The 25,211-nt window shown below is 42.9% G+C and overlaps 1 protein-coding gene across 3 annotated transcripts in view; it reads right to left on the minus strand.

Moving 5' to 3' along the window:
* Window positions 1–24,935, minus strand: part of TPK1 (thiamin pyrophosphokinase 1) — a 243,838-nt gene extending 218,903 nt beyond the window's left edge. For 2 of the 3 annotated variants that reach the window (XM_071221711.1, XM_053926551.1), the window contains exons 1-2: window positions 24,784–24,935; window positions 24,384–24,443 (exon numbers count right to left, since the gene is read on the minus strand). In XM_071221711.1, the coding sequence (XP_071077812.1) occupies window positions 24,384–24,426 (43 nt within the window). In that variant the 5' untranslated portion in view covers window positions 24,427–24,443; window positions 24,784–24,935. Of the gene's footprint in view, window positions 1–24,160; window positions 24,296–24,383; window positions 24,444–24,783 lie in introns of those variants that run through there. The other variant, XM_053926552.1, reaches the window with a different exon arrangement.
* Window positions 24,936–25,211: the final 276 nt, after the last annotated feature.

Consider the following 25,211-nt stretch of genomic DNA (forward strand, 5'->3'; position numbering starts at 1 on the left):
CACTGGAGGTCCGAATAGAAACATTTTCATAGCAGATTACACTCATTCTTCTCTATGCACCCTGCAGTGGCAATGAGAATACACTTAATTTTTTTGTCTGCATATTATCATAAAGTTTCACATCATTAAAAAAAAAAACCCTTTATTTTGAATCCTAAAGTCACTGGAAAACTCCAGCCGCATGTGCAACTTCTGTTAAGTCTTTTCTTTCAATGGTGCCTCTCTGCAGACAGTTTTGGAGACGGGCAGCGTGTGTCAGCACTACAAAAAGACGTCGCTTTGCACATTCTCTTACTCTTCTTCAGGAGGCTTATCCAAAAGTTCGGGGATAAAGGCCAGGATGGATCATCTACAATGTCTGTAATGATATTAAATAAAAACCCACCACTTTTTCCACTAAAAATACTCTCTTCAGCGCGTTAGCTACTTCTTCCCATTTGGTCAGAGCAGACGCCTTGAGTGAGCTGGGGGCGATTCAGAAGGTAGAGACCCTCTCCCTGATACGCTCCTGTCCTCCCAGCCCTTCTCTCACAGGAACCAGTCTGGATTTCTCCATCACTGCGGCCAAGCTCGCCAGCATCCCTGAGAGCTTCCCATGACTGGAGACGCTGTGTGCCTCATGGAGCAGCACACCCCGCAGGGACAGAGGCAGGGGCAGGCGCAGGCGCAGGCCAAGGCCATGGCCACGGCCACAGACTCCAGGGGAGAAGTGAACACACCCTAACCCACCGGCCATCCTATAGGGCCCCACAGCTCTCCCAGGAAGAGGCCATGAGACTCTGCTTGAACACCTCAAGAACAGTCAAGAGAATCCTAAGAAAGGGGGAACAAGAACAGGGAAGTGTCCCTCTTACCAGGATAAAGATGTGCAGAGAAAAATCTAGAGAACAGAAATGCCAAATCTGAATTTAGATGACTATTTCGATCTAAACTAATGTTATAACATTCACAGCCTCGCCAAGAAATACAGAAAGAACACACCAGAACAGAACTGCCGATGCCGGATCGCTGTCAAACGAAGCCCAGGTTTCCTCTGTAGCACACACCCCAACACTGTTACTTTTCCCTGCAGCACAGCGACCTTGTCCTCTCAGGGCCCACTGCAGTGTTATCAAGACAGCCTTAGCTACAGAAGTTTAGGGAAAGGAGGAAAAAGGAATTAGAAGACTATAGCTTTGGAAGAAAGTCTACTCAACCATCCTTTTGGAGAGCAGGAAGCTGCTAGAGGCAGAACCATGAAACCTTTAATTTTGGAGTAACTCAGCTTATTCTGTCGTCCCTTAGAAACTTTACATGGGAACTTTCAATAAAAGTACAATAAACTTTAAACCTTGGCACTGCAGACTCTCAGATCAGCTGCCTGGCTTTCATGCTTGCATAAAGATTGAGGATGCCTGAAACTACATGTGTAAGACAGTAACAGTTACAGCCCACAAGAATTATTTGCATCGTTCTCCCGCTGGTTTGACAGTGATGCCACTAAAAAAGAAGAATTACTTTTCAACCTTTGGTGGGAATTCAGCCTACTCTCACTTGGTGGGATTCTGACATTGTAGGGAAAAAGAACAGCTCTTTTGAAAATGAGTTCTTATTTTAAGAGCTTAAGTTAAGATACTGAACAAAGATAAAAGAAATTAAAGTAATTTTGAAAGGAAAAGCTGTCAATATATTCCCAGCTTCTTCAGGAACACTCGGATTTCAGTTTCACGGTATAATTACCTTTCACAGTGGAAAGTTACAATTGCTCACGCACAATGAATATGTGCAGGGGGATCTTAATGTTATTATAATGCAGCATGTGATCTATTGGGCAAGTACAGCTTTCATACAAAAACTGAAGCTCACAGAAGAAAAGCGACTTGGAATAGGCAGCACAGGTGGTATCTGTCTGCTCCTGGGACTTGGGGCCCGTGTGTATCAGAGCCGCGCTGCAGGTACATGGCAGCTGCGGTGCTCCCCCCACAGCCACTGCTGGGGTCCCTGCCAGAATCTCAGAAGCCAGGAGGAACCCGTGATGGCTGCAAGTATCAGCATTCTGCCACCCAGTGCATTAAACGGGCTTTTACAGGCTAGTCCGAGATGTAACCAACATCACAACTTCATGTCCACGAGAAAATATATTGAGTTTAAAACTAACAAAATAAAAATACATGTAGGGTACAGCTGCCCATACAAATTTAAAGTTACTGTTAATTAGAACTGATCAGCACAATACTATATTTCTTTCACTAAGGGAAGGATGATACTCTCCAGTATCAACCACTAACTTTTCCTAAATTAAACTAAACCAAATACCTTATCCTCCAGTATGCACAAAGGCTAAAAATGACTTAAGAGTCACCGTAAGGAGATGCATAGCTCGGGGAGTGCTCACGACCCACAGCCCTGGCCCTCGGAGTGCACGGAGGCCATCGCCACGCGGTTGGTCCTCTGCCGCAGTGACTCTCTGCATGGGCAGTCCATGTTTCCAAGTCCTACTGTTTATTTCCGTCAAAACCAGCATATTTGAGATATGTAATTTATTGTCCAAATTATATATATGTCTATTTACCATATTTTATTGATTATGCTATTACAGTTGTCCCAATTTTTTCTCTCCTTTACCCTCCTCTGCCCTGCACCCCCCAGCACTCCAGCATTCCCCCACCTTACTTCATGTCCATGGGTCGTACATGTAAGTTCTTCGGCTCCTCCATGTCCTATACTATTCTTAACCTCCCCCTGCCTGTTTTGTGCCTACCAATCATGCTTCTTATTCCCTGTACCTCTTCCCCCCTTCTCCCCACTGCCTGGCCCCTTCCTCACTGATAACCCTCCTGGTGATCTCCATTTCTGTGTTTCTCTTCCTATTCTAGTTGTTTGCTTAGTTTGTGTCTTTTAGGTACAATTGTTGATAGGTGTGAGTTTGTTGTCATTTTACTGTTCATATTTTTTGATCTTCTTTTTCTTAGAGAAATTCCTTTAACATTTCATATAATAAGGGCTTGGTGATGATGAACTCCTTTGACTTGACCTTATGTGGGAAGCACTTCATCTGCCCATCGATTCTAAATGATAGCTTTGCTGGTTAGAGTAATCTTAGATGTAGATCCTTGCCTTTCATGATTTTGAATACTTTTTTCTAGCCCCTTCTTGCCTGCAAGGATTCTTTTGAGAAATCAGCTGATAGTCTTATGGGAGCATCTTTGTAGGTAACGGTCTCCTTTTCTCTTGCTGCTTTTAAGATTCTCTCCGTATCTTTAATCTTGGGTATGTAATTATGATGTGCCTTTTAATAAATGTAAACCAGCAATTAATCTTTACAGGACCTAGGGAATTTTGTTTCCTGGCAAATCCTCCAAAGACAGACATTAAAGCCTGACTATTTCTGGTGGATACTGTACTAACACTAGGGATGAATATATTCACATTTTCATAATACTTTGACAGCATTAGTTTCTGAAATAAGGTATTTATTTAACATACTATAAACTGTAATATACACTTAACTTTTTCAATGAGCTGGCCATTATTTATATGGCATTCACCTGGATGCTATGTAATGGCGTTATTTTTTAGATGACTAGACTGATACCGTGTATACGGGCATTCTTCTATGAGTGATGACTCACATGAGAAACATGCCAGTCAGAGCAAACACAACTGCTATTGTTTCAAAATCCCTTTGAAAAATCCCTTGTAAATATGCAATCACCATCTCTCTCTTCTTACAATGGCTTTCCAGTTCAAATACATTTCCATTTAGTCCAAAATCCTATCCCTGTCTTATATTTCCTAAGTCATTTCCAATTACCCCTAATTCAACTGTAACCTTAGTTCATTAAGCATTTCAGCCACTACCATGTACTATTCAAATAAGATGATCCAAAAGATAAGAAATCTTTTGGACTTTGTTTTCTCTCTCCTAGCCTTCATTTCTTCTTTTAATTTGGCTATCCATATACAACAGTAGACAACCTTCCCCAGTCTTTCTCAACCCAATCTCTTCTAGAAACATGAACAATAATTTGGCCACTGTAAGAGATATTTAATGCATTATGCACTGATATCCTGCAAGAATACTAGAACATTCTAGCAAAATCAGTAAAGCTATCTTTAAAGTAAGAGGAAATATGCTACCTAATTATTTAAAAATAATTGATAAACAGGATGAGGTTGAAAATGCATAATGCACCATTCTCATATATACTATTACCTAACTTTTTACGTGCATATCAAGAGGAAAAAAACTTGGCCTTGCATATTTAACAGTTTTAATAATGTATCAATTAAATATACAAATAAAATGTTTAAAGACTGTGTTAATATATTCACCTCTGGCAAACTGATAATTGGGTCAAAATTACCTAAAACACCTCTGAGCAACCAACACAAAAGTCCGAAAGTCTAGGAATTAAGAGAAATACACTTGAACACATACAAAACTTCCTAGAAATTAGCCCTAATTCCTTCATTTACTACATACTTTTCCTTATATTTTTTTCATTTACTCCTTTTGACACAATTCTAACAGCTATTTGATTTGTCAAATAACAGCACATTAAAAGTAACTTTAAAAAACAGCATTTTGACTGGATACTGTAAGCCCAACACAAAGAAACCACATACAAATTCTATTGTCTAGTTGGTCAATTGCCTTCTCACAGGGCGTTCTGAAAGCACTTTCACATACACTAGTGTTGAACAGTAAGTAAACATCCGCAGACACCGAGAACAAATGCGGAAAGCAGGAAGTCTAGCATGGGTGCGGTGATGCTGGGCTGTAGTCTGAGAGGAGGCCAGGATGAACTCATGGCGTTTGAAGAAACACATGACCCTCACGTACAGAAATATGAGAGGACAGCTCGGAGTGTCTGCAGGAGTCAGCACACAGACCCCGCCAGCTCTGTCCACTGAGGGGCCTTAGAGTGACCCACAGAAGAGCAGCAAGGCGCACAGGTAGCCCCGAGGCCTGGGCTTCTAGACACCACTCTCCAGTGAAAGGAGACGAGGCTCCTCGCAGTGGTGTCTCCAGGACTGGGGCAAGGAAAATGCAAGGTGAGCCTGGAGCAGTTCAGCCAGAAGTTGAGAATGCTCAGAAACTGCAACTATGGCAAAAGGGCCCGGGAACCCATCTGAACGCTCAATGGTCAGAGCTAGAACGATCTGGGCAACAAAATAAATGATAGTGTTGAATTATAACCCAGCAAAATGAAGTATCTGTGGGTTCATGCTAATAGAGATAAACAAACAACTGGAGAAGGGGCCGCTCTTCCTTACAAAAGAATCCTACTTAGTAAATGTCAAAGGGACGAGGAAAAGAGAAGATCGCTGTTGCAATACCAGAGTGGTAACTGTGACAAACAAAACTCACTGGCGGACACAAAAACAGTCAGCCAAAGTTTAAAGAGAAGCAGGGTATCTGCATAATTTAAAAATACTACCTGAATATATTTATTAACTGCAAAGGGAAAAATATTCACTTTATAACAGAGAAGCCTGCGAGGAGCTCCCTGCTTTGATCAGGCGGGAAGATGGTTACCAGCACCAGTAACAGGACCCCGACTTCCGACTTCCTGGGCCTGAGACGAGGCACCGAGAAGGGCACACCACTCCTGGGGCACAACCGACAGAAAATGCATCACCCAAGCCCACCCTGGGGAAAGCATCAGACAAGCGCGAGTGAGGCGTACTCTGTGAAACAGCTGCCCACTATTCATTCTCCAGACACGCGCGCCACCCAAGACTGGAGAGATGGGGGAGGTGTAATACTTGCAGCAGAGCGCTTAGCACAGGAGATGCCCGAGGAACAAGAAGTCGTGTCATCGCCTCTCCCCCAAGCTCGGGCCAGCGCACGGAGCACTTACAGTACCAATCAAGAAGTGGTACTGCCTTGCGGCCCATGACCTGTTTCTTTGACGCCCTTTAACTCTCTGGAACTTTGGAACTAGATGATCCTTTCTCTTAGACATAAACAGCAAACTCAGAAATACTAAAAAACACTGAGTGCAAAGATCAAAACTAAAATTATGTCCTAACCCACTACAATAACATTCTAGGTATTTAAATGTCATGTATCACTTACTTGTTGAGTCAACACGACATAGGGTTGCCAAATAATTTTTAATGGAAATTGGCATTTCAGATAATAAATCATTTTGAGTGAAACTATGTCCCATAAAATAGCTGCTAAATCTGGGAAGAGTGATCACTGATAACACAGGGTCTCTATTCCTGGGGTGGGGAAGGGGAACCTCAAGGATTTCCCTGTGCTGTTGCTCTTGGTTTGAGTATTCGCTGACCAAGTATCTATGCCCCTGAGATCGGCACAGCACTGTTGGCATGCTACTGTCATTTTTATAAGCTTTAGCACATAGTCAGACCCCCTAATTATCCCAATGATTAGGGACATAATGAAAGAAACTATTGCTTTAGGAAGGTTCCATACAGACTAACCCAAGTTAGTCTGGTGAGACAGGCAGCTCGAGCAGGAGAGGTTTTTTTAATCTTAAAGTAGGCAATACTTTGAGGCAAAAGGGAGCATCAGAGAAACCTGGCCTCTAGTCATGGCCTCATGACTTGGCTGGAATTCAGGACTCTCATGTCTGAGCAGCTTTAGAATGGGTAGAAAGCAAGGAGCAAGGTAAATTCCTGGATCCAAAGAAACTTGACTCCTGGAGAGTTGTCCAAAGGCCTTTAAGGGAAGAGCTGTCAAGGAAGTGAGCCACTTCGTTTGAGATAGAAGATGACAAGTATCCTGCAAATTCTCACCAGGACAGAGCTCTCCGAACCTGACTACAGCAAGATGACAGTGATTCTGAGTCCTGAGCTCCAAGTCCCGAGTTCCTGGAAGTCATCCTGTGGCTGGTCTAAACCAGTCCTGGTAACCGGATCCCACGGGCTTGGACTCTAAGAACAGCCGGCCATTAGTGTGACCTAGTTTGGGCCAATATGGCATTTAAAAAAGTCAATTATGTGAATCTTGTGGAAAGCTTTTGCTTTTCTGATATAAAAGATGAACAGGCTAGCTGCCTTTTTAAAAAATGCCTGCAACCTTTTCTCTTCTTTCATCTTGAAATGCATTCTTGACTTCACTGCCTAGAGTTGCAATAACCATTGGCTTCTGTGAGACAAGCAGCAGCCAGCGGCCAACACAGCAAGGCTGGAAGAGGGCAAAGAACAGACCTGCATCCCTGTCAACAGAATTCAGCAGCTGCACCAACCAGAAGTTACCTGCCTACAGAACTCTTAGCATTTACGGGGGGAAAAAAGAAAAAACTCCCGATTGTTTGACCTACTGTGAGATGAGTTTTTAATCACTTTTATCTGAATGTACTCCTAACTGATATGCCCTTTCCCAATGAAGGACAGCGGTGCCCTCACTGACCAAGTTTAAAGTGGCTGCAAAGAGAAGAGACTCAGAGGCTGGAAAGGCCTTCACACTGGAGGAATAAAGCTACATCAGCAAAGCAAGGATGCACATAAAATGAGAACTGCATAGTGCTTATGTGCCGGCTCTGCAGCCAGATTGCCTAGACATGTGATCTTGGCCAAGGCGGTCAACCTCCCTGTGCCTCATTATTCTCATCTCTAAAGTGGGAGTAACAATACACTACTCTTAATGAGGATAAACGAGGTAATACATGTAAAACTCTAGGAGCACATTGCTCCTTGCATACAGTAAGCTCCCTGCAAACATCCACAATCATCATATTTATGCTGAAATTCAAACACAAGTAGCTCTTATGCAGACACAATAGATAAAAATGAGTAAGTATAGTTTATGCTTACTCATGGCTCATAGCGCAGTACAAGTGAGCAGAAAATGCCTCATAGAGTTCAACCATCTTGAAAGTGTTCTTGTCTCAACTGAGTACTTCCTCCGTGTCCGTTAAAAGCTGCATCAGCAGCTCTGGCTCTTCGAAGCCAAGAAAACTGACTAAACATAAGCATTTACACTTCAAAAAACAGTTCAAGGACAAAAGTGTAATGTCAGATTTCATCTCAAGGATCGTTCTTACCTGGCAAGTGGAAACAGTAACTCATCTGCTAACAGTAACAGAAAGGGTGAGTTTACGATCAATTTCAAGTACCAGCAGTAGAGCAGCGTTCGCCTCTCAGTTAGTTAACGCCACAGTCCAGTGCGCACCTCAGCGGAGCCAGCAGTTTCTGTGCATGGCATGGTATGAGCGCCGTGCACGTGGCTCCCTTCACATGAGACCTTTTGACCAACAGGAACTGTGGCAGCCCTATCCTAACACGCCCACTGAAACAGGTAACAGTAATTCAGGTGCATTGATCACTGGCAATAGAGAACTTTCCAAAACCAATTATTTTTCCTGTGATAATGGTAATTTGGATCAAGAAAGAGGCAGCAGAAATCAAAGAGGTAAGCTATTTTATAGTTTTAAACAAAAACTGTATAAAGTCCCCACCAGGCTTCTACTCCCAAACTAACCTGGTTTTGAAAATTACTTAAGGGCCTCGGGCACCAGGCCCCCGTAAATGCCCACTACATCTCACTTTCTAGGCCTGGCTCTGCCCGGGTGTTCTACGTGCGTCCTCCCAGCCTTTCAGCTCCATCACAGATCGGTCAGCTGCTTGCGCTCCCCGATCGTGAGATCGGGTCAATCCCAATGCCTCCTAACCTGTTTCCCATTTTCAGTTATCGTTCTTCAACTGGGGGGAGCAAACATCTTCAGAAATGACAGTAACACTGTGGTTCAGGGGGAAAAGGTAAGTCATTCCTATAGTTAAAAGGTAATACTTAGCACATGGAGATCAAGCATATAGAAGTTAAAGTACATCTAATACATAACTGTCGCCTACACATAAAGTTACTGACTACCATGTCCAGTTCACCTTTTTAGAAAACGAGTGAGGACATACACATCCAGATGGCCGAGGAGGTTTCATCCTTTCCCACTTTTTCCCCATTTCTGGGTCTTTCCAAGGGGCGCCGTAGGTCAGGAGTCAACAATGAAACATCAGGCAGAAGTGAGCTGCCCAGGAACAGAGGCTCCCCTGTAACAGCCCAGACCCCCGTGTGACAGAGGCACCAGAGGTTCCAGTACACGTGTGGACCACCAGGGGGTGGAGCCGTTGCCCACCACATCCCTGTCCGCGGCGCCAGCCTACACACCATCTGCCTGATGACAGGTGGGCCGCCACACGGCGCTGCTACTTCTCTGCCTGCGTTTCTCCCCACCAAACACCATCTCACAACTGCACCGTGCAGCATGTGGTGTGAGCTGCGTGTGTGTCCCTGCCCACCTGGCGTGTCCTCCTGTAAGGCTTTATGCTATGTTTTTCCAGGTGTGTTTTCACTTTGAATTCTTACAACCTGTGACAGATGGTTTCCAGATAAGGAAGTTGAGTTCAAAGAGACCTAGAATTACTTACCTTTTAAATTAACAACAAAATAAGAATAAAACTGTCGCTAAAGCATAATTTTCAGAAAGTGTTAAAACGTGACTTTCATGAAAACATAAAATGAAAAAGTGCCAAAGACAGCACTTAACTCAGTGAATGAGGTACCATCCCAAGTCTGAATTTGGGCCAACGGGGTTACTAAAAAGAATGTGCTAATAGATGTAAGTTAGGGGCTACCACCACGTTGTGTGAGCCTGACCACGGAATAAAAGGAACTTTGAGATATTTCTTTTGGCCTCCTGGCACCAGGAGGAAAGCACTGAAACACCGAGTCCCATAAATGGAGAGTTTAGAAATCTCCACTAGAGGGCAATAAAATATCTGGAGAGCTCTTCTTCAGAGTAGAAATCAATTGTATCTCAAAATTTTTTGCGTTATTATAGATAATAATCATTTTCAGGACTCTCAGCCAACTTCTAACCCTCCCTAAACCCCTCAGAGCTGCCAAAGACCTATTTCTATAAAGATTTGCAGAGTGTCCCTGGCTGGTGTGGCTCAGTGGGTTGAGCACCAGCCTGCAAACCCAAAGGCCACTGGGTCCATTCCCGGTCAGGGCACATGCCTGGGCTGCGAGAGAAAACATTGATGTTTCTCTTGCAGGTGGATGTTTCTTTCCCTCTTTCTCCCTCCCTGCCCCTCTAAAAAACTAAACAAAATCTTAAAAAAAGAAAAAGGATTTGCCAGCAAGGGCACAACGCAAGGGACCTGAAACACCGCAATGGGATGCGTGACTCCGCACAACCTTTCTGGAAAGCCACGGAGGAGCAAGTACGAGAAGTCATAGAGGCTTGGATCTCTGCTGCTGTAATTCTGCTCCCAGGCATTTTCACTCAACACAGTATCAGATGTGGACTGAGAAACACACCTATCTCAGTGTTAATTACAAAATTAAAAAATTATGAAACAACTTCAGTAGATTTCCTGGCTTAACTATTCTTTCCAGGAGACTTCACTAAGTCCCCAAGCCCTTCTAAGTCACCCACTAAACACAGGACTCTATGTCACCTCTTGTCACACTGCACTCTAATTTCTGACTTACTTACCCATTCGTCCTATTAGTCTATGACCTCCATGAGGGCTTGGACCATGTACTTAAATTGCACGGATTTAGCATCATGCCACGTGCATTACTGAAATACTGGTTTAATGCATAAAAATATTATGCAGCCTAAAAAATATGTACGAGTTTGTTTCCTCTGTAGAGATAAAAAAGTAATTACAAGTATTAACAACATCAAAACAAAATTACGTATGAGAAGTCTCGCGTCACCTCCCAACTATACTGATAGAATATCAGAATCACACGCAGAGGTTTTGAAAAGCACGCAGACTGACAGCAGAGGGGACGTGCACGGCGAGGAATTGCTGGTGCAGGGGAAGGTGCCAACGCGCCACGCTCAGGTGAGCCGTTCTTCACTGGGCATGTGTCCTAACTGCATCACCACACTGTGTGTTCCCACAGACGACAACAATGCTCAAGAGAAAACCGCCTGTGGGGCTAGCGGAAGGGAAGTTTTACTCAGATGCAGATTCTCCGTCTGTCAGTCGGTTTAAAGTGGGGGCCTGAGAATCTGCACCCCACCCCTACCGTAATGCCAATGCTGCTGATCCGGGCACTTCAGTTTGAGGAGCAAGGTCTTTAAGCATCATACAGGGAAATCTATGAATGCAAAGGAGGGTACAGAAGGCTCCATTTCCTGATTTGTTTAGGAATCTCGAAGCACTTGCTGGTCCTCTGAGGATGTACACACACCCTCCTGATCCGGACGTTCAATCTGCTGCGGATGCTACAATTTAAAGTAATGGGAAACACAGACATGGGAGACAGGTCACCGGTACAGACCCCGTGGAAATTAAAAGGATGTCAGAGGAATACTATGAACAACTCTACGACCACAAATTTAATAATCCAGGTGAAATGGACCAATCCCTTGAAAGAGAAAGACAAGCTGCCAAAGCTCACACAAGAATAAATGACCCAAAGAGACCTGCATCTATTAAAGAATTTGAATCAGTAACTAATAACCTTCCAAAACAGAAAGCATGAGACCCAGCTGGGTTCACTGGTGAATTCCACCAAACACCTAAGGAGGAAGTGACACCAATTCTGCACAGTCTCTTTCAGAGGAGAGAAGCAGAGGGAATACCTTCAATTCATTCGATGAGGCCGGCATTACCCTAAAACCAAACCAAACACAGACATTACGAGAAAACTGCAGGCCAGTATGTCTCATGAACACGGATGTAAAAATCCTCAAAAAAATTAGCAAACTAAATCTCAAGAAGTATAAAAAATTATGAACAATGATCGAGTGAGATTTAGTTTAGTTATACAAGCAAGGCTGACCCAACAATCAAAAGTCAATTAATGTAATCTATGACAGCGACAGACTAAAAAAGAAAAGTAACATATGACTACATGCAGAAAAGCATTTGGAAAATATCCAACACCTATGTATGATAAAAAGTCTCAGTAACTAGGAATCCAGGGGGAAATTTCTCAACTACATGAAGACTATCTATGAAATAGCTACAACAAACATCTTAGTTAATGGTGAGAAACTCAAAGCTTTCCCAGTGTGATATCGGCAAAATATTAGACAAATATGCCAATGGAAAATAAAAGAGAGCCCAGAAATAGACCTTCATAAATATCTTTGACAAGGAGCAAAGGCAACACAAAGGGGTGAAGATCATCTCTTCAACAAATGATGCTGGGACAACCGGACATGTATGAGGGTCTGTCCAGAAAGTATCCAGCCGCATACTATGACAATTAGAGGCATTTATTGAAGAAGCTACAAGATACAAGAAACATTGTACACAGGACAATGATGCCTCAGTCCCCTTCAAAACAGACACCTTGGGACCTCACACAATTCTTCCAATCGCCATCAGCTGCCCCACTGTATTTTCCTAAATCTCATCGATGGTCTGAAATCTCTTCCCTTTCAAAGGTGATTTACGTTTTCGGCAAAGCCGTAAGTCTCAGGGCACCAAATCTGGACTGTAGGGGAGCTGAGGCACCTGGGTAACTTGATGTTTGGCCAAAAATCTCTGCACAAGACGTGATGTATGAGCGGGAACGTTGTGGTGATGAAGCCGCCAATCACCAGTTGCCCACAGCTGCAGCCTTCTGAATCATCCAAAACGTTTCCGTGCAGGAAAGTTCAAGCTTAATGCAAAGTTTGATGCAGATCTGTTGCTCTACTTGCTCAGTCAATGCGATGGCCACACAGTACACATGCTCACTCAACAGCATCTACCACCCCCACTGACTAGTACAGTGAAGTCATCATTGTTCACACATGCGCATTCCAGTCCGTGCTCCTTGGCTGCCAGATTACATAGATGTCACATAAACTGTTCTCATTATATTAACAATGGCTGGACTTCTTCCAGACAGACCTCATGCACACAAAAAGTGAATTTAGATATAAACCTTACACTTTTCACAAAACTGATCTCAAAATGAATCACAGACCCAAATGTAAGGTGGAAAACTATAAAATTCCTAGAAGGTAACATATAGGTGAACCTAGATAACCTTGGTATGGTGTTAGATACAACACCAAAGGCACAAACCATTTAGGAAATAACTGATAAATTGGTCTTCATTAAAATTTAAAACTTCTCTGCAAAAGACAATGTCAAGAGACTGAGAAGACAAGCCATACAGACCAGGAGTAAATATCTGCAAAAGAAACGTCTGATAAAGAACTGTGTTTACAAATATACTAATAACAAAACTTAACAAGACATAAACAACCCAATTATAAAATGAGCCAAAGACCTTAACAAACACCTCACCAAAGACAGACAGATAGCTCACATGTGTGTGAAAAGATGCTCTACCACATCATACGTCACCAGGGAAATGCAAATTAAAGCAACACTACCACAGATACTACCGCACGCCTCCTAGAATGCCCAAAACCTGAAACACCGACACCATCTAACGCTGGTGAGGACGTGGAGAACAGGAACTCTTCCGTATGGGCGGTGAGAATGCAACAGTATAGTCACCCTGTAAGACAGTGTGGCGATGTCTTACAAAACGAAACAAATTCTTAGCAGATCCAGCAATCATGCTCCTTGGTATTTACCCAAATTTGAAAATTTATGAGCACACAAAAACCTGCACAGAGATATTTTTTTACAGCAGCTTTGTTCAGAATTGTCAAACTTTGGCAATAGCCGAAATGTCCTCCTGTGGGTGAATGGATAAACGGTGGGACCTCCAGAAAGAAATGAGCTATCAAGCTATGAGAAGACACAGAGAAAGCTTAAGTGCCTACTACTAAGTGAAAGACGCCATTCTAAATAGCTACATGCTGTATGATTCCAACTACACAACACCTGAAAACGGCAAAACTACGCAGAGAAGATGAAAACAGCAGCGGTCATTGGGGGCGGCGTGTGGACCAAGAGGCAGCGCACAGAGGGTGTCTGGGGCAGCGCAAACACTCTGATACTGTGTGATGGACAAGTCATTACTGTACCCATGTATCCAAACCCAAAGAGTGCGCACCACCAAGAGTGAACCCCAGTGTCAGCTCTGGGCTGTGGGGGGTGATGGGGGTCAGTGTGGGGTCAGTGATTGTAACAAAGGAGCAGGATGTTGACAATGGGAGGGGCCAGCAAATGTGGGGCTGGGGAACTATAGGAATTCTATGTACCTTCCTCTTAAATTTTCTGTAAACCTAAAACTGCTCTAACATAAACAGCTGTGTTGTTTTTTTTTTAATGGAAACAGGCTCCCACTAAGCATTCTTGAGAACACCTGATTTTCAGAAGTAAATTACTGATGCCTGTGCTGGGGTGGTGGATCTGCAAAGTGGGAAACGTAAGGAAAACTGATGGTATGTCTTGCGATGCCCAGAACAGTTCCTGATACACGGCAGGCAATCAAGTAATTGCTGAACAAGTAACTACAATAGTTAGCCTGAAAAAAAAAAAAAAAAGAAAAGAAAAACCTGGTTAGGTTTTTCAATATGTGAGGGCAATTCAGTAGCAAGCAGGTAAAAGTCTCCTGTACTGTTTCAGTTGGAAAATAGGGTACTAACGGTCAATGTCAGCTTATTTTAAATACGCATTTCTAACAACCAGTTGTCCGACAACAGTATATGTTTCCTCAAAAGGGAAGAGCTACCTGAACATGTTCAAGCAAAAAAGCCAAGTAGCCACCTCAGAGGGTCACTGAAAAACATACCTGCCCTGAACTCGAGGGATGTCTCAGGGCCCCTCCCCACACATAGGATGCACGACTGACACCATGTTACCCAGAACAGGAAGGAGCTGCAAGAGCAGTTCAAGAGCAGTTTTCCCACTATAAAAAAGAAAAAGAAAACTGCCTCAACATAAACAGCAACAACCGGGCCAGAAGCCACAACCTTACATATGACCCACGAGTAAATCAGATGCTTAAATTCTCTGCAAGTCACAAAAACAAAAGAAGCTGTTCCACTGTGATATGTGGAAACCTTCAAAGACAACAGTGTGATAAAGATGCGGGACTACTCTGAGGATGAAATCCATTTGTTTGAGCGTCTGCTTGCCACCTACAAAGAATAACTCTTTCTGATGCACTTAACCACGAGAAAAAGAGAATGGAGTTCCTCTGATGGGAAGTTAATGCAAACACACCTCATGTTCTTGGAAAACCTCAAAAGCCTTTAACGGGTTATTTAGGTGAAATGAAGTCACATGGATGGCCCTGATCCAATATGACTGGTGTCCTTTGTCTGGTATTAATGTATGAAAACCCACAGATTTTTTTTAGTGTGACATTTTAGCACTGTGAATATTAAACCTGCCCCCATAGCTTCACTTGATATTTTCATCTAAAGGAATATTTTTGAAAATACTATAAAGTATCAATTTACAAAATTCTTTTAAGGAATTAAGATCATTTTTAAACTAAATTTAGAAGGTTTAGTTTCTACAAGCACATAGCTACGAAAATGGTAAAATGGAAAGACAGGGCACACTACAGAGACCAAGTTAATGAGATAATTACTAAGGCAAAAGAAACCATTTGGCCATGTACAATGAGGATAAAGCAAACATTTCTGTCACCAGATATGAGGAAACTAAGTAAAAGGGCAACAAAAATTATGGCAAATAGGAAAATCAAGTAAAATACACGGAGAAGTTCAACAACACCAAATGCACAAAGCACAGTTAAGGCAGCAGGTCTTAATGAGCGAGAAATCAATGGGAAGGGGTAAGGAAGATTCCAACAATTGGGAGCTGTACACCAGGGCGGCATGAACACTCCAGAGCCTTGAGGACCATGTAGGGTAGGTTTCTTAATTCAGAAAATGGCAGGAGAGTAAAGCCAGAGGATTAAAGCTTGAAACTCAAAAATCCACTATTTTGTCTCTTCTGGCCCTACGTTACAGAAATATCCCAAACCTCTTTGCCATTCAGAGATGAAAGTTTCCTTAAAAATATTGCTAGTCGTACACGTCTCAAAGTGGCCACGGTGCTTTAAGTAACAAAAAACAAACACCGAAAGCCCCGTTGATGTTAGGACAACTCCAGGGTCTGCAAAGCCAGGTTTCAGCTCCGGGTCCATCTCCAGTGCCTGGCACAAGGCTCCTCCTGACAAAAGGAACATGCCGTGCCCTGTGCCTGAACTTCACTCCAAAGCTGATGACATGATTAAAAACAAAATTTGTAATAAACTATCACAAAATACATCACAAATTATCATTAAATACAGAGCAAGTATTTCTACTGAAAATCTAGCATCTGAATTGAGATGCGCTGAAATCTGTTGTAAACGACATGTTTGTGTTCGAAGATTTTATACCAGAAAAAAGTAAACTATTGCATTAATAATTATTATGATTCCACGTTGAAAGACTATTTTAGATATTATGTTAAATAAAATACATAACTAAAATTAAGTTCACTTGTTTGACCTTTTTAATGAGGCTACTGGAAAACTTTAAATTACTATGAAATCACCTTCTACTGTACGGTAGTGGGTAGCCTGCTGTAGAATGACCTCTTCCGTGGTAAGATTTGTTGATTCTTTTTTATTTTCCTACAGCATCTCCTGGGGTGGGGTCCATAACAGAGGATATTCAGGAAGTGTTAAATAAACAGAGGGAATTTGGTATGCAAGTATAAAACGGCAACTAGGTAGGACTGAAATCGACTTTTTGGTTCACACACCAGCTCTACTCTATTGGAGTGACATTAAAATCTCCCTTGGTTGGTAATCAGGAGAATTCGAGAACGTGGATCAAGTCAGTGTAAAGAACGTGCAGCTGAAATGTAAACGCACATGCAGGATATGCTGTGGGCTGAACTGCACGTCCTCCCAAACTCCTGTGTTGAAGTCCTAACCCTCACCTCGGACCGTGGACTGTAGTGAATGGTAGAGCCTTTAACGGGTTATTTAGGTGACATGAAGTCACATGGATGGCCCTGATCCAATGACTGGTGTCCTTGTAAGACCAGGAGGTCAGAAGACAGGTGGCGCACAGACCAAGGGGCAACAGATGGACCTGACAAGAAGGCAGCCATGTGCAAGCCAAGCAGAGAGGCCTCAGCAGAAACCAACCCACCACCACCTTGATCGTGGACTTCTGGCCTGAGAATTGTGAGCACATAAATGTCTATGATTCAAACCACCCCATCTAAGGTACTTTGTTATGGCAATCCTTGCACACTAATATACTGTTGCAAACACATAACTGAGGGGAGTGTTGGTTTTCACACTGAAATTACAAATTCATTTCCTCGGTCACACTAGCCACATTTCAAGTGCTCAATGGCCATAGGTAGCTAGTAGCTGCTGTGTTGGACAGCGCAGCTCGAGAGTAGAGAACAAACCAGAAGTTTCTGATAAGAATGCCTAATTGGCCCCGACAGGCAAGGCTCAGTGGGTTGGGTGTCATCCCACAAAGTGAAAGGTCTCCAGTTCGATTCCTGGTCAGGGCACTGCCTGGGTTGCAGGCCAGGTCCCTGGTTGGGGTCTTGCAAGAAGAAACCAATTGGTGTTCACCTCCCCCTCCCTCTTCCTCACTCTCTTCCCACTCTCTAAAGATAATTAAATAAGATCTTTCAAAAAACACTTACTTGTTCAGGGGATGTATAACCAAGAAATGTCACTCTAATTACTGGTATATATTGAAGCAGTTTTAATCTTCAATTTAAAAAATATGCAAGTGATTCAAATCTACCCCAAGTCATTCTTACTATGATTTGCTGAGTAAAGATTGAAGAAGGGAATTAATAGTTTAGGGCTCAGTTTGGTACATGTGAATGACATCACCCAGGATTCTTGAGAGGTCCGTCTGTGGCTGCAAAATACAGAGGAGTACTTACGTAGGTGGCCAGCACACATTACCAGGAAGAGAAGTCGGAACTCTAGGTACAGATCACCCAGGGATTCCCAGATCACCCACTGGTAAACTGGGGACGCTAACACTTGTGTTCAGGTTCTGTCATGCCTTTGGTGAACGTCACCAGGCATTTTCAATGGAAATTAAATGCCCAAAGTGTGAGAGATGGCATGAATATCCACTGAACAGGACTCCCCATATTCATGGCCATTCAACCATGAGGCATCAAAAATCTGGGTCCACTACTACTAATTTCATGCATCTATAAATCAGAAGTTCAACAAGCATGGAAGAAAAACATGGAATTCAGGAAATAAAGAGAACAGTTCTGCCAGACTTGTTTAAACACTCTTTCACCTAAGTGGACTGAACATACTCACTGAAGTAAGTAGCTACCTTACAAATCAGAAAAATGAACGGAAGAATTTCAAAACTTAAGACTGAGTATAATAAAGTTCATCTAGTGGAAAGTATTATACATTTGCACGGGACTCTACTTAAACTTGCTCTTTACACTGTCTTATATTTGCCCAAGGACTTCATGTTTGGGTGGATTACTCTACATAAAGAAACTTAGGCACTGAGAAACGCACATATCCAGGCCACGGTAACTAATGAAAGAAAGGCTAAAACGCAAACCTGGGTTCTCTAGTTCCAAAGCTTTCCTACGGGCGTCACCCCGGACAAGCACCGGAACTGCGGCCAGCGCAGCGCCGTGCAATAGTCCGACACTATAAATATCTGTGATACTGTGACTTGAACTGTGATACTTCAAATGATAACTCAGAATAAATCTAAAACACAAAATAAAAAACAAATAGAGTTACAGTAAGCCTCAACAATGGTGATTCAGTTCAGAAGAAATAACTCCCAAGAGAAGTAGGGTCACAGGAATCTTTTTAAAATTGAAACATAATCTTTTTGCAAAGAAATACAGAGTGGTAGATAAAAGGCCTTCTAGCATAAGACTTATTTATAATGACCAAGTTATGTGGGGACAAGAAAAGGGAACTTTTGACTCAGAGTTTATATTAATGTATGTTTAAAGTGAATGATGCTTCGTATCTAATTGCGGTATTTTTATTCTATCAGATCCATTTAAGAGTGATGTAAAGCCTTTATTTAAAATGTCAGTATTCAGTGATAAAGGGGATTTAAAATGTGAGGGCAGCTGTGCTAGATTTTAGAAGAGTGAATGGACTGCAGAGGCGGTCCTGGTTTGGAACAAGCAACTGCAAAAGTTACTTCTGAAGCAATGGAAAAGTTTAAATATGGATGGTATTAGATATATTATTTTCCATACAAACAACTGGAAACCTACTTTTGCCTCACCCTGCACATGTACTATGTTATAAAAAAATTTAACATCCATATTTTTATTAAGCCAGAAATTAAAACCTCATGACTGTTTGCTTTGTGTCTCAAGTTTGTGAAGTAATAATTCTGAGGATGGTATGCCTCTTCTCTTTTATTTTAGCCATAAAGTGTGTAAAATAAATAAACTTTACTTTCGAACCCACGGAGCTCTGAACATAAAGCTTTATGATAAAAACTGAAATGATCATACACTGAAGAACAAAGCAAAAAAAGCCCAGATTTATCAGAATATTTTGAAAAGGCACCTATATTTACAGAGTTTAGAATAGCAACAGCATTCTCTTACCAGTTAAATATTCTTCTTCCTTAATTAAAAAAGCCTTTAGATAAATAAAAAAGCAATGACTAAAAAATAACTAAAACGTCTGCATCTTACTGTGCTTCAGTGTTCAGTGCTTTACCCTGTCGTTAGTCTTCACAACAATCTCCCAGGAACAGGTCGTTCTCCCCATTTCACTGATGAGAAAAATCAAGATTTGAAGAACTATATCCAGAAGAAATAAAGAAACTCTTACTTGGTAATCATCTTTTAAGATATATATATATACATCAAACTGTAATGTTCTACACCCCAAATTGATACAATATATGTCAATTACATCTCAATTTAAAAAGAAACTCCTACAAATTGATTTTTTTTAAAAAAGGAGGGGGGAACAACCCAATGGAAAATGGCTGGAGGCATAGACAATACACAAAAGATATTGGAAACACCAATAAACATGTGCCAAGATCAGCATCCCTCATTAAGGGAACTGCAAGCCCAAATCACAGAGGTATCTCTATACGCTCACCAGAATGGCTGAAATTCAAGAGTAAGAATTCTGAGGACTGGAAAAAAAATGTTCCAGGTGATAAACTTAGCATGAGCCGAGGCAAGAGTGTGGAAGCCCCAACAAATGTGGGTAGCTCAGTTTGGCTGGGCAGAGAGGTGCGTGATGAAAGTACTCTGGGACAGTAGTTAGAGTCAGATCTGGAGGACTTTTCAGGCCAAAATAAGAACTTTAACCGATAACGTATGGCTAGCAAAGCAGAACCAGAATATGGATCACACAATTTAATTGAGTTTGAGGGTACACCAAAGGCTGCTTTGTGTGAATGTTCCAAGGGGACTGAACAAAGAAACGCAAAAACTTTGTGTTCTCCACAATCTGTTTTACCTTCATCACTCAACCACATCTTCCAAAATCTCCAGCTGCACTTTCCAGCCTAGTTAGGTGAGTCTTCCACTCACCACCAGGTGTTCTCCTTCAAGGTCACATGCATCACTGGGCTCCCACTCAAGCACAGCCCATTACCTGCAATGCTCTTCCGCTTCCCCTAGGCCACTCACCATTAAATCCAGGGCGGTTTTTTGGATGCCTAGCTGGTCTGTCTGTCTGTCCCATGACTTCTTTGCCTACTCCAGCCAGTCCTCAGCTCCTCTCCCCCGTCCCTGCGGTTCCTGTGTGGGTTCTATAATGCGTAGCTCAACATCTAACTACAAACCATCTGGCTTTCTTTGTTCTTGACTCTCCGACAAGACTGGAACGTTCTGGATGAGATGGATAAAAGCGATCACATCCTTCACGTTTGCACACCCCACAGCCCCCGGTACTGAAGGGCCCACACTAGTCGTTAGTTCCTCTCTATAACAGAAAGGCAAACACACCCTTTAGTCCAAGTTCCCTTTCTAGACATCCACCCTGATACACTCACAGAAATATGCAGAAATATTATGATCAGAGGTGTGCACTGTTGATCATAACAATTCCAACTAAGTAGAACCTACTTATCTGCTAACAGAGACTAGTTGGTCTGGTCTATGCTGCCTACACAACAAAACAAAACTGGGGACACTACACACACGGCCCACGACGAAGGAGGAAGTGAAAGCAGTTGCAGGAAAGGATGCACAGCAGGTCCTGTCTGACCTATTTATATACACACACAACTCAGACAAGCACCGAGTTTAGAGTGATGATCTCTGGTAACTCGGACAGACTTTTCAGTTCAGGGACATTTCCACTGTGTTAGAAAAAAATTTAACAAAGAGCACATACAATGTTGGTAGGAAAAAATATTTATATATGTTCACTTACCACCCCCCAAAATGTTCATTTACAAAACAGTTCATAATATGAATCAATTTTGTTTAAAACAAGAGTAATACTATGCTGGGTATATGTATCAAAATAAATATTTGGAATATATGCCAATTTTTAATAATGGTTATTTCTACAAGAGGAATTACAGGAAACTTTTACATTCTAGGTTAGTTGTTTTTTTAAAAAAAATAAACATTTACTTATAAAAGCAAAACTAATTTTTTTTTAATCTCTCTCTCTGAGCTACTGATCATCCCAAAGAGCATTTGGTCTCCCCAGCAATTTGTTAATCTGAAGAGAACAATCTTAATTTTAATTGTTGGGTTGCCCAGGACACTAAGTCTGAGAGAACATTACAGGTAAATCATACCCACAAAAGAAGTTCACGGGAGTTATTAACAGAAAAACGCCTTCTCTGCTAGGTAAGTATTAAATGTCTGTTTAATGAAGGGAATTCCTCTGTAAAGTTAGCCTCAAACATTTACTGAATTACTATCAATATAAAGGGCCAACCCTTGCACGGGCCCCTCATGACACACTGCTCTGTTTTTAACTCTCTCTTCAGTATCTGGAGTCAACCATAAAATTCCTGGGGCCCTTGCTTCAGGGCCAGGGCTTGAGATGAGACATATAGACATATACACATACACACACACACACACACAGAAAGGAGAGAAAAGAAGGATGACGACCACCAAGTCACACAAGACATCCCCTGCCCCCAGGGAGAGCTGGTGTCTGGTGGATCTGTGCTTCCTGCAGGACACACTGTTGCTACAGGTCCCTACTGGCCCCACCACAGTTAGGAGCTTCCTCCAGCAAGCCTTTGAGAAAAACAGAAGGAGCACAACGGCCTCTGTCTCCCCTGCAGGCTGCGGCTCCAAGCCTTCTCCACCCTCAGCACTGACCCAGACCAACTGCCTTTCTGTTTTCCCAGAAGTCTCACCACTGAACGTCACAGCTTATCACTATCCGCGCTGATTTACTTGTATTACAACTCATCAATACTGCACTCACAATAACCCTGCCAACCATTCCTGTGTTACAGAGAGAGGAACTGAAATATAGTTGATGCCAGTAAAAAAGGAATCAACTATATCCACGGGTCCAAGCAACTGCAGGTCAGAATTTAGGGGGGGGGGGGAAGTTACATTGTTGTGTCAGAATTGACGGTGTAGTCTTTTTTTTCCTTGTCATTATTCCCTAGAAAACACAGTATAACTATTTATACTGCATTAAGTAGTGTAAGTAATCTAGAGCTGATTTAAAGTACAGGGGAGGATGTGCATAGGTTACATGCAAATACTACACCATTTTATGTGGTGGACTGGATTTTAGTATCCACAGGGTTGGGGGTGGCGGGGTGGGGGAGGGCTGTTTCTGGAGCCAATCTCTCTGGGATAGGAGGGACAACTGTACAAAAACTATTAAGTGGCAAAGCTAAGATTTAAACCCAGAGGTTCTCATTCCTAGATCCCAGCTTTACTATGCAGCACTCATGTCTCTACTGTACACTTCTTTTGACCTAGAAAACACCAGAAATCTTCGGTCAGCAAAGCACCTGGGTTTGAGTAACAAAGCTGAGACTCCAGCACACCTGGGTCCAATGCTTACTCTTGGAAATGCTGTTGGCCAGGCCAACGCCGGGTAACTGAGAACTAAGACATTTAATTTGCAAAATGGTTATGTTTGCCAAAGCTTAACTTTTGAAAAGCGGTTTAATGTATAAAAACTCAACCTCTTCACCACATCAAACCTGTGTAGGTTCAGATTCTCGTTTGCTGTGTCCCTCACCTGTAAATAAGATGTGAAGGGATATGTGGACAACTTAGCACAGGGAGTCCCTGGAGCGTGAGGAGTTGGTGTCCCCCTACCGTTGTTTCCCTTATTCTTTGAGTGTTTTGCTCTCACTTCTCCCAGGATGTGGAAAAGCTGACAAGTTTCAATACCTTAAACCAGCGATTTTCAATCCGTGTGCTGCAAGAATTTTTAAAACCTGCAAAACCTGACTAGTCTCAGGCACTGACCTCTTTACCCTCAGACTGTCAAATAAAAAAATGACAACAGCCAATACAACAATAGCCATCTGGCATGAATGAATCACAATTATACCTTTTTTTTTGGTCAGATCAGCAAAAAAACGTATTTTCTGGTGGGCCTCAGAATTTTAGTAATTAGTTTATGTGTACCATGAGATGAAAAAGGTTAAAAATCACTGCCTTAAAAAAAGAAACAAACATGAATTTATGTACAGGATCCGGCAGAAGTAACACCTGCTTGGGTGCGGCTGGTAGGGTAATAATATGGGTGTAATAACTTATAGTTTTAATGTGAACATTTCACCTGAAATGTCATATGGCGTGCTAGAGTGTGATATTGTTGTTACAGAATTACATGCTTATGATTTTGTAACAAAAAAGGGCGTTATGTAAGTTACCATGACCATGTAAGTTACAGGAAACAAATTAAAATATTACAAAATGATGCACTCCATTTGAATTATGAAACTGATAAATTAGAGAAGTTCTGTACAACACAGAGAAGTAACTGGTAGGTAAAAATATATTTCATATTGCAAAATTATGACACAAGTCAGTTACTACACTGAGAATAAACGCTACTGATAATTAGCCTCATAACGCATTCCTTCCACCTATTTCCACGTGAATTACGATCATTTGAAATTTTAAAGTAACAAAAATCCTTAAGTGCTCGTTATATCTTTAGACATTTTATATAGCCACTTAGCAATCTTTTATTGGACAATCTCAGGCACTTCGCAGAATGGACAGGCAGTAATTGACTGATCTTTACACCTTTGATGCCTAAAGTTCTGCTGTGTTAGAGATTAGTTCACAGTTGTTAAGAGGCCTCACAGCGAACATTACAAGTAGCTCTTAACTCTTCTCCAGGTGGAATGCATACCGTGTATCAAGTCGTTTAGCCCTCACTAGGACTCTGCAGGACCAGTCCAGGAAACTGAGGCGCGACAGGTTAAACATTAAGCCTAAGGGTGCAGAGATAAATCAGAGGCAGACTGGAAACTGTGCCGGGTCTAGCTAGGGTCCGGTTTTTTTTTTTAACCCCGTCTGGACTCTGGACAAGAGCCCATCAATGACACTGGGAAACGTGGAAAAACATACAGTACCAGTGGGAAGCAGGGGTTCCAACGGGGTAAAGGCATGCTCCATATCGAGATTATTGGCCTCTGCATTAAAAAAATAGAAATGCCACGTTAGAATTCCTAGCTAAGCAGTAAGCGAAATCGTCAGAATGTTTGGCCGCTTTAATCCCGCGCCCCAGGTGGCGAGCGGACCGGCGAGAACGACGCGCGGGGACGGGGGCAGCCGGCTGCGCGCGGGGCTCCGGGGCGGTTGGGGCACAATTCGCGGGCGCGGCGGGCGCCTCCACGCGGTCGCCCCGTCCAGCCCCTCCCAGCGCCTCCGTCACCATCCGGGAACCAGACGAGCGAGGGGCGCCCGCCCCCTCCCCACGGCGGGGCCCGCGCGTCGGGAACGCGAGATGCGCAGAGCTGCCGGCGCACTTACACAATGGCGGGTGGAGCCGCCAGCGGCGGAGCGCGAGCAGCGGGAGCGAGGACAACGACCGCTCGGCAATCGGCTGAGGCGCCTGGGGCGGCGCGCGGCCGGAGCTCGCGGGCTTAAGTAGGGGAGAGCGAGGAGGCCCCGCCCTTCCCGGAAGCTGTGGCGAAGGGGGGCGCGCCCCCGGTGCGGCCCGCGCGTGCCCGGCGCTGTCAGCGCCCCCAAGGCCCGTCGCCTACTTTCTCTAGCGCGCTCCTCTCTCTCTCTCTGTCCGTCATAGTTTTTGTTTTGTTGTGTTTTTTTTTTTTAATTTGGAAGAAACTTCAAGCTGCCTACTGGCAGTTGCACTCGCTCCAACACCGCCCAGGTGTAGTATACTGTTGCCAGGCAACCTTTTTAAAAAAAACAAATTGAGCAATCCTAATCTTTACGGA

Source organism: Desmodus rotundus, chromosome 6 (genome assembly GCF_022682495.2).
Source record: "Desmodus rotundus isolate HL8 chromosome 6, HLdesRot8A.1, whole genome shotgun sequence".
NCBI lineage: Eukaryota > Metazoa > Chordata > Mammalia > Chiroptera > Phyllostomidae > Desmodus > Desmodus rotundus.